The sequence below is a fragment of the Mus pahari genome, chromosome 7, assembly GCF_900095145.1.
Source record: "Mus pahari chromosome 7, PAHARI_EIJ_v1.1, whole genome shotgun sequence".
NCBI lineage: Eukaryota > Metazoa > Chordata > Mammalia > Rodentia > Muridae > Mus > Mus pahari.
This window is the reverse complement of record NC_034596.1, coordinates 109,908,861-109,922,654: the sequence shown is the minus strand read 5'-3', so window position 1 is coordinate 109,922,654 and position 13,794 is coordinate 109,908,861. Positions and strand designations below refer to the sequence as shown.

General features: G+C 38.2%; 1 protein-coding gene across 5 annotated transcripts in view; it reads right to left on the bottom strand.

Annotated features, from left to right (window-relative positions):
- Esyt2 (extended synaptotagmin 2) overlaps positions 1–13,794 on the bottom strand; it is a 98,975-nt gene that overhangs the window by 30,152 nt on the left and 55,029 nt on the right. For all 5 annotated transcript variants that reach the window (XM_021202012.1, XM_029540579.1, XM_029540580.1 and 2 more), the window contains exons 7-8: positions 7,431–7,486; positions 1,707–1,827 (exon numbers count right to left, since the gene is read on the bottom strand). In XM_021202012.1, the coding sequence (XP_021057671.1) occupies positions 1,707–1,827; positions 7,431–7,486 (177 nt within the window). The remainder of the gene's footprint in view (positions 1–1,706; positions 1,828–7,430; positions 7,487–13,794) is intronic.

Genomic DNA, 13,794 nt, shown 5'->3' with positions numbered 1-13,794 from the left:
TTGTAGACCAGGCTGGCCTCGAACTCAGAAATCCGCCTGCCTCTGCCTCCCAAGTGCTGGGATTAAAGGCGTGTGCCACCACGCCCGGCAAGAGTACCCTCTCTTATAAGTAGTGTTATCACATCTGTTGAATGCCTACAATATAATTTTATCATCAAATTAAATAGGGTATGCTTTCTTTTAAAAAAAACTGTAAGGAGAAGGCTGAGAACATGAGTATTGGGTTTGAACCTCAGCATCAAAGTGAGGGGAAAAAAAAGAAAGAAGAACTGATATATATGCTGAGTGTGTGCACGCACACCTATATGTATGTAAACCTATATGTATGTATACTCATGCATGTTTGTCCATGTATGTATTGTTAAAATCTAAATGAAAAAAGTAAAGGGCATCAAGGCAATATTATTTCTTCTTCAGGAAATAAAACTGAAAACTACACAGCCAGTGAAATGGCACCAGCTTACCTTCTCCTGTTTTAGTAAACCTAGAGTATAGTATGTACCAGGACTACTCCTTCTTGTAGAAAAGCCATGGTAGTACTGCTTCCTTAAGATCTGTGGATTCACAACAACTGGCTGACACTTAGACCTGCTCTCTCGAAAAAGCAGAGCAACACCTTGCCTTTGTCTCTAGCTGTTCTGTTTACTCAAGGTGACTCCACAGACATATGACCTATTTCTATGCTCCACATTTTATAAGAGCTGAAATATATCCAGTCACATGTTCAATAGTTCCTCCACGTCTAAAAGTTCTGTTATTCCTTTTTTAGTGCAGTTGTTATGCAAGGGCCTCTTCTGTCACTGTGGTAGTCTGAATAAGAATGGCCCCCACAGGTTCATATATTTAAATGTTTAGGGAGTGGCATTTGAAAGGATTAAGATGTGTGACCTTGTTGGAGGAAATGGTCACTGGGGGTTCAGATGCTCAAGCCAGGCCCAGTGTTATTCTCTCTTCCTGCTGCCTGCAGATCCAGATGTAGAACTCTCAGCTATCTCTTCAGCAGTTGTCTGCCTGCATGGCACCATGCTTCCTGTCATGTTGATAATGGACTAAACCCCTGAACTTATAAACAAGCCCTAATTAAAAGCTTTCCTTCATAGGAGTTGTGGCCATGGTATCTCTTTAGAACAAGACTAACTTCACTGATGGATATATATATATATATATATATATATATATATATATATATATATATATATGTGTGTGTGTGTGTGTGTGTGTGTGTGTGTGTGTGTGTGTGTGTATGTATGTATGTATGTATGTATGTATAAAAATATATGAAGCAATTCCAGAGATAATCCACTCCAATGTTTAAGAAAAAATTTACACTCATCACATCGGAATTTTCATTGTATCAGCAGAATTATCTCGCTTGTTGCTGAGAACGGTTCTATCACTATATACCATATACCTCCTGAGACTATTGCCTGTTTATTGCTATTCTTGTGACTTGTGATTACATTTATTAAATGAGCCCTTCTGGATCCTGAAGGAACATGACAGAAACATAAGAACTCCTGAAGTCTCTGGACAGCTGTAGGGTCAGAGGCGCCACTACCTCTGGGCAGTGCGGGGCAGCTAGCAACGTATTAACACAAGTGGCAAGAGAGCTGTTCAGAAGGACAAGGTAAATCTAAAGATAACACCCAGTGCTTGAAAAGGTCCTCGTATGTTTTTAACACTAGTGGGTACAAATGCATGCTTACCTTTGGTATGGGAAACCGCAGCTGAGCTATTTGAACTTCACTGACAAGAGGAACGGTGATTCGATTGGGAAGCACTAGATAGTTTGATATTATATCCAAAATGATAGTATCAGATAAACCACTATTGGTTGGGAGATAAAGAACAAACAATCAGATAAATAAATTTTATATATGTATATAATATATAATAATTATATATGTATACATATACATATATGGTTGCTATCACCTTTAACAACAAACATGCACAACTTAGATCCTATAGCAATGTATAGGGTGGGAGTTCTCTAACTCTCCCAGATAGTACTTAAGAGTTAAAATTTCAATATATTTCAGCTATATTTCAGTACAGCTTCAGCTATACTGCTGTTGTAATGAGGCAGGCTATATTTTTGTAATGCAACATAAAATTCTAGATCCTTTCAAATATTCCTATATGGCTTCATCAGACTTAAGATACATTTCTTTTTAACATAAACATTGCAAACATAATTAAAAGTATAAAGAATAATACAGTAAACACTCACAAATCCATTTCATGCTTAGTGTTATATATTGCTTCCAGTGAAGTAAAATAAATTAGTTGTTTTTTCTTCATTCTCTAGACATAATTCTATGTACTTTAATAATTTTGATTTACTATGATATCACTGTAAAGTAAACTTAGTAATATGAATAAAAACTATAGGAAAGCGTTTTATATCTACTTTTGCCTGTTTTTCAAGGGAAATATGAGAATTAAACAATGTATACATGAGAATACTTTTGGAGACATATCCATGAAAGTTTCCTTATTCTAAAAAGCTTTTACTAGAACCCTGAATTTTAAAAAGAACCATGATTAATGCCAGTATCTTTTGGTGTTACGTCACTGCACATGTATGTGATTATTCATGTAAACATGCCCTGTCAGTCATCATAATCATTTAAGCAAAAGTGATCCATGTGTGACAGTAAGGGATGAGCCTTTCTTCACAAGTCTTTCAGTTTAATAAAAGAAAAGGACTCAGTCACACACAGCACCGCTCTTCCTATCAGTGGACCACCCTGTTAATACTTCTGAAGAGATGTGAAAGGCTTGAGCTGGCAGGTACTGTACACCTGCTCTTCTGTAAGGAGGTGTAGGATCCTATGTAGCCTTAAACCAAATGCTTCTTTGCCTTCAGCATTTCTTCTTAAAGTAACTGTTTTGTTTATACTGAAATACCTGCTGAAACAGAAGATCCTTCCTAACTGAAGTGTTCTGAGGAATATCCTCACTGCTGAAATAAGGTGGTACTTGCCTTTAGCTTACGGTACTATGTCTAGAAACCAGCAGTCCCAGCACTCACTGTGTCCAATACTCCTGGCAGCCTTACAGTCCTCTGCACAATTATCAGGTGTAAATGCTGCTCCCAGACCCCTTCCCAGCATCCAAGCATTCACAACTTTTCTTGCAGGCACTTGTTCCCAAGTCTGCTTTTAGCAATGTTACTGCTCATACCACCATCTTCTGATTCTCCTGACCCAGACCCTTACTCTCCTTCACATTCACTATGTAATATAAGCTCTTCTTGAAGTCTAACAAGGATTTTACGTCACGACAACAAAAACGTTTTGCACAGTGAACTGATTCACACATCACTCCTATTTTGTAATGACTCGAATGACCCAGATTCATTTTGTAACCCATGAATATAATATATATACTACCTTACAAAGCCTGGAAAGATTAGACTCAATTATTATTTATCTTTTTTGAATATTTTTAACATAAGGTTTACTGTATACTTAATGTACACAACAGAAAATCTTTTTAAGATAGGGTTTCACATAGTACAGGAGAGCCTCAAACTTGCTGTATAGACAAGGATGGCACTGAATTTCTGACCTTTCTACCTCTACCTTCTAAGCACTGGGATCCCTGACAGGTATGTATGTACTACTATATTCATCTGACTTAATCCATAATCTTGGTCTCAAGATTAGTAGTCTCAATTTTACATTTTATTACATAAAATTTATATTATAGTGACCACTATATTTTATATAAATGTATACAGTTATATATAAATTATATATCTAAAGATATCCATATTTTAAAGGGATATTCCTATATATTATACAATAGATAGCTTACTTTTAACAATGGGTGCATCTTTATCTCTGTATGTGTTATATATTTAAATATTTATGTTTGTGTATATATAAAGGCATGCATGCACATATGTACATACATACAAACACATAAAGATATGTGTACATGTGCCTACATATGGGGAACAGAGGTCAATTTTTGATGTTGGTCTTCAGATGTCTTCCATCTTGTTTTCTAAAGTAAGACCACTCACTGGGACCTAGAGCTTGAAGTTGTAGGCTAAACTTGCTGGCTAGTAAACTTCAGTAATTCCCCTGCATCACATCCCTGTGCTAGGAAACAAAGTACATGTGATTATACCTGGTGACAGAAATCAAACTTAAGTCCTCAGGCACAGCAAGCACTTTATCAACTCAACTATCCCCAGGCCCTTTAAGTACGTGTTTTAATGATATAGTTCTCTATATAATATACTATAATATATACTTCATACTACACACATAAGATTTATATGTCACTAATTAGAAGATATGGGGCTGGTGAGATGGCTCAGTGGGTAAGAGCACCCGACTGCTCTTCCAATGGTCCGGAGTTCAAATCCCAGCAACCACATGGTGGCTCATAACCATCCCTAACAAGATCTGACGCCTACTTCTGGAGTGTCTGAAGACAGCTACAGTGTACTTACATATAATAAATAAATAAATCTTTAGAAGATATTACTTAAAGAATCTGCTTACAACAAATGGATAGAACTAGAAAAACATCACCCTGAGTGAGGTAACCCATATCCAGAAAGACAAATATGGTAATGTACTAACTAACTTATAAGTATTAGTCACAATGTACAGGAAAGCAATGCTACAAACCACAGACCCAAAAAAGCTATGTAACAAGGAAGGCCCAAGGGGGAATGCTTGAATATCACTGGAAAGGGAAAATAGATTAGACATGGGGGTACGAATTGAAAGAGAGAACCGGATGGGGGAGGGATGGAGATGGGAATAGGAGAAATGAGATGGGGAAAGGACAGAGGGAGAGAGTAATGGGAGAGACAACTGGATGGGAGAGGGGCATCTCTGGGAGGAGCTAGAAACCTAGGACGATGGAAATTCCCAAGACTATGAGGATGACCCTAGCTAGGACTCCTAATGGGGATAAGGAGTCTAAATGAGCCATCTCCTATAACCTGACATGACTTCCAATGGCGGACTAGGCCATCAACCCAGCCAGAAAACCTTAAAACTGTAATTTGTTTTGCCTATAAGATGCGCACAGGTAAAAGATGGAGGAGAATTTGAAGTACAGGCCAACCAATGACTAGCCATTAGAGGGATACCAGTCCTGACTCAATTAACGAAATTCTACTGTATATGCTGACAGGAGCCTAGCATATATGTCATCAGAGAAGCTTCTTCACCCAGAAACTTATGTAGAAACCCACAGTCAAACATTAAGTGGAGCTTGTGGAATTCTGGGAAAAGGGGGAGGAAGGCTTAAAGGAGCCAGAGAGGTCAAGAACTCAACAAGAAACCTACTATGGAATCAATTAACCCAGGCTCGCAGAGACTGAACTGCCAAGCAGAAAGCATGCATCGGACAGTCTGGGCCCTCTGCATACAAGTAACATGTGGACTCCTAAAGTGGGAGCAGGGGCTGTCTGGGACTACACTGCCTGCCCCTAAGAGGGCTGCCTTGTCTAGCCTCAATAGAAGATGCACCTAATCTTACTTGATATGCAAAGCTGGTTGATATCCATGGGAGGCCTTCCCTTTTCTAAGGAGAAGGGAAGCAGGGGTGGATGGGGGAAGGTGAGGTGAAAAGGAAGGACTAGGAGGAGAGGGGGAGAGGAAACTGTGAACAGGGTATAAAGTAAATAAATAATTTAACCAATAATAAAAAAGAAAAAAAAAACTCGGCTTACATTATAAATCACTGAGTAAGATGAAACCAGCTAAGTGTGCAAATGGCATGTGCATATTCTCATGAGTGTGTTCACAGTGATTGTGTTAAGGTCCTTAGTAAATAAAATGGTTTTTGATTGGCTGAATTCTTGTGAGGGTACAGGACACATCTTCTAAGCCACACTGACATGTACAGAACTCATATTATGTCATTTACAATTACAGACAAGACGATCAATTAGCCTGCTTATTTCAGTCCACCTATAATGCTAAATAAAGACTAGTAAAAGAAGCTTTCTTATATTAACCTTTGCATATACCTGTTGCTCACCTCTGGCTAACAAAATCTAGCAAGCACTACCACTTCCAGTATAAGTTCTCCCTTTGTTTGGGATCATTCACTGGAAGGGAGAGGGGTCAAGTAATTGAATATTTCTTGGTTTCTCTGTAGAGCATATATAAAACTAAAACCTGACTTGAAAAAAATCACAGGAACCTATCAAAGACAGGTAGATACATAAAGTGACCCTGGAGTTTCTGTAAAACTAGCAGGAAAGACTGTGCCATTTGCAGAACAGCTGCAGCACACAGCAAGAATCCATCTGAAGACAAGACCTGTAAGACTGCATGAACAACCCATATCATTTGGCATCAACATCTGCCTGAGCCTGACACCCCACAAAGAATGCTCTATGAGCTGCAAAGGCCAGTGCAGGTTAAGCTCTCTTGGAGAATCCGTAAGAATATCATTCACATCTATGTCCAAGTGATAAGAACAGTGGTTGGCTCAGAGCAGGTGTGAAATACCCATGTCTCCGCTGAGTGACAGCACTGAATTTTAAAGGTGCTATTTCTACACTGAATATTAAAAATAGTATTTAAAAATGAAAAAGTATCATTCGGGAATCTCAGTGGGTAGCTCAGAGGTAACTTAAAAAATACAAAATCCTAAATTTAATCCCTAGCATTGAAAATAAATAAAAAAAATTACCTGTGTCAATTTAAGTCAGTATTTTGTTTGTAATCAAGATTCTAATGAACTTGAAATTCATCAACAAACCTTTTGAAGTTGTACTTTTCTGTTCACATATCATTTAAAGATAATAAAACTTCTCTTAACCTGATAAATCATAATATATTTTCTTTGTGACTATGTCTCAGATTATTAAATCTGCTGCCTTTTACTGACCATGAAGCAAAATCTTGTTTTAGCAGTCATTTCAGAGGCATAAACAAGCACACAGAAATAGGAAGCAGTCTGAAATCAAAGATTTGGAAATTACTTTGTAAGCTACTTAAGGTTAAAAATCCATAGATCGTAAAACATCCACTAGAAGCAAATGTAGCTAATAAGCTAATAAGCCATGCATTTTAACCTTCAAACAGAATAATGAAAACATCAGAAGGTTTTGAAGACTGTAATTTCAGATTTTCCTGCTAAGTAGTAATGGACAGATGCACGCTGTGTCAGTCTACCATATCAGGTGTATGACAGTGACTCAGCTAACTCTTTCACGGGACAATGTTCTATTGGTGGCTCAAGTGCCTGTTAAAAGGACAACTTCCTTGTTTTGTATTCACTAAATGGCTACAGAATAGATAAGAGCTTCCATTTCTGTGGTTAGAAACTTTATATCCAGGTTCCATGTTACCTACTCTCTCAAGAATGAAGGTGACAAACAAAAGGCAGCAGCGGCTAGGAGAGACCGCAGCAGCAACTACACGCAGGCCAACAAGACTTACTTCAGTCCAGGGATGTCCAGAAGGTTAGTCAGTCCTGTCCAGTTAATCTCTAAAAGCTGTTTTTTAAAAAGGAAAAAAATATTAAATATCAAAACAGTTTCCATACAACATAGCAAATCCAAACAGGTTTGTGTACATGAAATAAGTATGATAAGTACTGCTACACCTTTCCCCAATGTGTATTATATCAAAGACAGATGCTTTCATTGCATATGAAGACCGGCCCAGTTCTTATTTTATGATAAGGCCATAGTTTTCTCTACTAAAAACATACGTCAGTTTCTACTTTATCACAGTTAACAATTCAGTGATTATCCTTTGTTTTGTTATTTGTTTATTTGGAACAGAATCTTACTATAAATCCTCAACTGGCCTGGACCTTATGAAAACCAGGCTGCCCTCAGACTCAGAGACTGCCTGTCTCTGCCTCCCAAGTGCTGGGAGTAAAGATATATGCCAACATATTCAGCATGAATATACATGTTTATATATACACATACAGTCTAACTTTCAAAAATGAAGGTATGAGCCAGCAAGATAACACAGCAGGTAAAGTGCTTGCCACAGAAACTTGATGACCTAGATTCAATCCCCAAGATCCACAGTACAAAAAGAAGACTCCACATGAATACCATGAAAAGCAAAAATTTTGAAGTGGAATATGATGCTAAAGATTATATGTTCATCTTCAGTATCAATACCTAGTGATCTCCCAAATTACTACTTAAACTTCTGTTACTAACAAAAGTATTGGATAGAAACATTTCTTCTCCATGTTGTTACCAAAAACAAGTATTAAAACTCATCCTAGTTGGTAATTGAACAACGGTACTTTACTTTGAATTTTTTACTCGCATATTCCTATGAATAGAACATGTTCTGTCTATTCATTGCATATTTATAGCCATCTCAGAAATTCTTACATAATTCTATTAAGTAGACATAGCAGTTAAAACTACTGGCTGTAAATACTGACTTTTCTCTACCAAAATGGATACTGTGCACATTAAAATACTCAGTGTTTATTACTTATAGAGGACATGTTAAGTGAAATTGTACAGTCTCAGTGTCTGTCTGTCTGTCTCTCTCTCTCTCTCTCTCTCCTCTCTCCTCTCTCTCCTCTCTTCTTCCCACCCCCCACCTCTCCAATTGAGATCTCTAAATATGGTTCCAAAAGAAGAAACCAGTTTTAAAACACATCAAGCTGGGCAGTGGTAGTACACGCTTTTAATTCCAGCACGTGGGAGGCAGAGGCAGGCAAATTTCTGAGTTCAAGGCCAGCCTGGTCTACAGAGTGAGTTCTAGGACAGCCAGGGCTACGCAGAGAAACCCTGCCTCAAAAAACAAAAACAAAAAACAAACAAAAAAACCCCACATGAAACAAAAAACCAAGTCCACTTGATTCTAGGGCTTAGGCAAACTCACAAATCACTAGTTTCATGATCAGGACTATAGAGCTGGGAAAGTCATGAATTCCAAAGCATCTGGTTCTGTATCAGTCACTCAAGTAACTGATAAGGACCCTGACTAACAGGCTCCCTTCTCTTTCCCCTTCTATCTTTAGGTCAAATAATCCCTTTAGCACTTAAAAGGGAGCGGGATTTCCTTATCTCAGCAAACTATTCTGATCTTATTAGAAAACCTAGATTGTGGAGCATGGTGGCATATACCTTTGTCACAGCACTTGAAAACAGAGGCAGGTAGATCTCTGATTCAAGGTCAGCCTGGTCTTTAGAGTGAGTTCCATGACAGTCAAGGATACACAGAGAAACCAGGTCTCAAACAAAACAAAACAAAAGAAAACAAACAAACAAGCCAAAAACCCAAACAAACAAACACGAAAAACCCCCAAACACCTGGACACCTACAGGGCACAAGATTTAAAAGGACATTATGTGGTTACATTATGAAGGCAAGAGCTTATGGCTGAAGATATCACTTATTTACATCCTTGAATTGGAGAGTTCAAACTGGTGCCCAACTGGAAAAGTATGGCCACATGAGGAGAAACATAATCATCAGTCTCATCCAGCTACAAACCCTGCCAACTACAACAGCAACCTGCCTGCAAGATATATTGGTGCAACATTGACAAAAAGCATTATGAAAGGAACCAACCACTTTTTGGTTGGATTTAAGGTTCAACTCCCTGAAATATATGACTCACACCTGATACTGTTAAGGTAGCCAAGAACCTGAAACCTAGAGGAAAGCCTACCACTGCTATTTTGCCAAATGATCATAGCAATAAAATGACTCCAAATGACATATTGCTATAACCATGGGTAAGTGCATCACTCAACCTTCATCGAAGAAGCTTCTTACAGAAGTTGTCAATTAACACAGGACCCACAACTAGACAATGTGCAGACAGTGAAGCATTCAGTCTCAAACTGGATGTCTTTATCAAACCCTCTCCCCCCTCACAACTTAGGCATCTACAGTAAGCTGAAAAAGTCTAAGAGCAGAGGTGGTAGATGACTCCAAGGAAATAGCATCTTCCAGACACAAAAGTATTGATGCACATATGAGCTCAGAAACTGCAACATGAAGAAGATCAGCAAAAGGTCAAGTCAGACAAAAATCTCAGTACTGTAAAAAAGAAGTGAGCACAAAGTCCCAGTCCTAATCAAGAAGCTATTTGCAATTGATCCCTGCTGGGAGAGGGAAGTAAGTTTCCTTCAAAAAAATGACCTAAAATAGGTCTCATGTTTAAGATCAATACAAAAATGGACTTCATGGGGTTTTTGTGTGTGTGTGTGTGTGTGTGTGTGTGTGTTTTGTTGTTGTTGTTGATGTTGTCATTGTTTGGCATCTTTGTCTTTTTAATTTTGTTTTATTGGTTTTCTTTCTTTTTTATTTATGTATGTATGTATGTATGTATGTATGTATGTATGTATGTATTATGTATAGCTGTCTTGAGACACTCCAGAAGAGGATGTCAGATCTTGAGATGGTTGTGAGCCACCATATGGTTGCTGGGATTTGAACTCAAGACCTTTGGAAAAGCAGTCGGTGCTCTTAACCACTGAGCCATCTCTCCAGCCCCCACTTTGTTTTTTTTTTTAAGAGACAGAGAAAACAAAGTTGAGTAGGAAGATGTGGAGAGTCTGCAAAGACTTGGGGTAGGAGAAAGAATATGACCGAAATATATGAAAAAAAAATTTAGTAAAAGATTAAAATATACCCTTTAAAATAAAATAAAAGGCATTCGTGACACAATTTTATGATTTAGTTATAAAAGCCCTTTCTGTCGGTCACAAATCTACTTTAGGAAACAAAAATATACCAGTAATGTAATGTAAAATGTGTGCTTTTAACTCAAGTTCAAATCTGAATACCTTATATGTGTTCTTACCAGAAGACACCTATTTATGCTAATACTGTACAGAGAGATATGGGTCAAAGAAGCCATACAGACTCTAAGAGAGGATTAGTTAATTGAGGGGGCACATATAGAAGCTTCTAAATAAGACTAGGTGAGACCAGTATAATTAAGAGAACAATAAAGCCAGGCAGAGGTGGCGCATGCCTTTAATCCCAGCACTTGGGAGGCAGAGGTAGGCGGATTTCTGAGTTCAAGGCCAGCCTGGTCTACAGATGAGTTCCAGGACAGCCAGGACTATACAGAGAAACCCTGTCTCGGAAAAAGAGAGAGAGAGAGAGAGAGAGAGAGAGAGAGAGAGAGAGAGAGAAAAAGAACAATAAAGGGGATGAGATCCAAAAAAAGTGTTATTTAATAATTTTTCTTAGAAAAATGAAACACTTTAGTTCCAAGTTTCCCAGGCATAGTTTATATGTCACTATCCTGTTTATGACAGTCTTTGGAAGCATTAAATTTAATCATTATGCATTTATTTTTAATATTTATTCTTTAAAAATGTCACGCATATATATGCCCAATGTATCTTAAGCATATCCATCCCCAAATCCATCTCAGTACAGTCTTAACAGTATTAAGTAGAAGAGTTCTAAACATTTTGAAAATTAACAATCCTTTTAATAGTATTTGTTTATGTTGTCATTATTTAAGAATGTAATGATGCATACTTGAGATTTACATTATAATGAGATTTTATTAGGGACCTAAGTAGCTATGAGACATTTTTTGGATCTATTAAATACTTGGCTGAGACAAAGACATATGTTCAAAAAGCCAGGGTGAAACTAATTTTAGCTGGTGTTTTGGGACCAGTTAAAATACTCAGGTAAAACAGGGACTAACTTTAGCTAAAAGAACTTCAACTGTCACCAGAATTATGCTACAGACAAAATGGAAATAAAAACTTTCAAAATAAAAACACAAAATACAGTAACAATAAATGTCACAAGCCACTTGCTGCCAATAAGGAAGATTCTGGGCTATAGTGATGTTCAAAGAAGTAGGGTTAGGTAAGGGTAGGAAAGTAAGAATGTAAGCGTGTCTGTGCACAAGGATGAATGGAGAAATAAATGTATGAGTTTATGCATAAAAAACAAATTAAGAGCAGCAGAGAGGAATGTTAGAAAGGAAAAATGTGTATAAGAAAGAATGAGCTTGGGAGAAAAGTGAATGTGAAAAATGAGTAGGCAGAGAGAAGAATTATCATGAAAACACACCATGCCAGAGTATGCATATATGAGCATTAATAGTGATTATTAACTTGACAGATTACAATTACCTAGGAGGCAAACATCTGGGAATGCCTCTGAAGGATTATCTCAATTATGTTAACAGAGATGGGAAGACCTGCCCTGGCTGTGATGGCATCATTCCATAGGCCAGAGTCCTAAACTGAATACAAAGGGGAAAGCTATTTAAATACAAGGATCCACCTCTGCTGTTTCCTGGTTGTGGAGGCAATGTAACCAGTCCCCTCAAACTCCTTCTGCTATGACTCCTTCATCCTTTCAATGAACTTTCAAACTGAGAGCTGAAATCAACCTTTTCCCCAGAAGTTGCTTTTGTCAGGGTTATTTAACATTGTCAAGAAAAAGTAACTAATGGAGAGTGTGGACATGAGCATGACAAGGGTCTGTCTGTAGGTAGGAGGATGAGTGTAAAAGAAAATCAATGTTAGAAAATGAGTAGGTTTCTGAGCCGGGCAGTGGTGGCTCACACCTTTAATCCCAGCACTTCAGAGGCAGGGGCAGGAGGATTTCTGAGTTTGAGGCCAGCCTGGTCTACAAAGTGAGTTCCAGGACAGCCAGGACTATACAGAGAAACCCTGTCTCGAAAACAAAACAAAAAAGAAAGTGAGTAGGTTTCTTAATAACTTTTAGTTGCTGTGGAGGAGAGACCCTGACCAAGGCGACTATTAAAACAAACATTTATGAGGAATCACAGCTCTAGAGGATTGGAGTCCATCATCATCATGGTAACAATAGGGATACAGGCATGGAGCTGGAGTAGTAGCTGAGAGCTTACATCTCAACCACAGAGAGAGCTAAATAGGAATGGTGTGAGCTTTTGAAACCTCAAAACCCAGCATCAATGGACATACTTCCTAATCCTTACCACTGGTAAAACCAAACAGTTCTACCAATTGGGGGAACCATTAAAATACATGAGCCTATGAGGGTCATTCTCATTCAAACCAGCACACCCCATAAGAAAGATCAGTTGTCAAAGTGCAGGTGTTTGTGAACACAAGTATGTGAGAGCAAGATATAGAACAGTGCAAGTGAGTGAGCATGTGAGAAAGTGCATACCCTGGAACAACAAAGTATGTGCACAAAGTTCATGAAAACCACAGGGATGAGCCATTGAGATGCTAAGTCTGAGAACCTGGGACCTATGGTAGAAGGAGAGAACTGAGCCCTATAACTTGCCGTCTGACTTTGACATGTGTAACACTGTGTGCACATGTATACACACACACACACACACACACACACACACACACACACACACACACACTAAATTAATGTAAAAAAGAAACCAAGAGATGTTCTCTACTACTGCAAGATGGGACTGTCTGAGGGATGTAGTAAAGTTGATAGTATGACAACAGCAACTGACCCTAATCAATTGGCACTTCTCAGCTAAAGAATATCTTCCTTATGTTTTAAAGCCTCATGACTTAGGCAAGAAGAAGAAAAGAAAAACCTGCAAGGAGCACTACTCTGACAGCACAGGAAAGCTGAGTCGTTAGTCCAACCAAGTGACATGTTTTCTCTGAGGCAACTCTGAAGGAGACAGAAGCAGTCTGAATGAAGATTGAGCCCACAGGGGCTGGTGAGACAATCCATGCTAGACTCCAAGGAAATGCTGAAGACCAAGAGTGAGTGAACCAGAGATCCACAGCACAGGGTCATGGAAACCAACACGGGCCATAAATATATATATATATATATATATATATATATATATATATATATATAT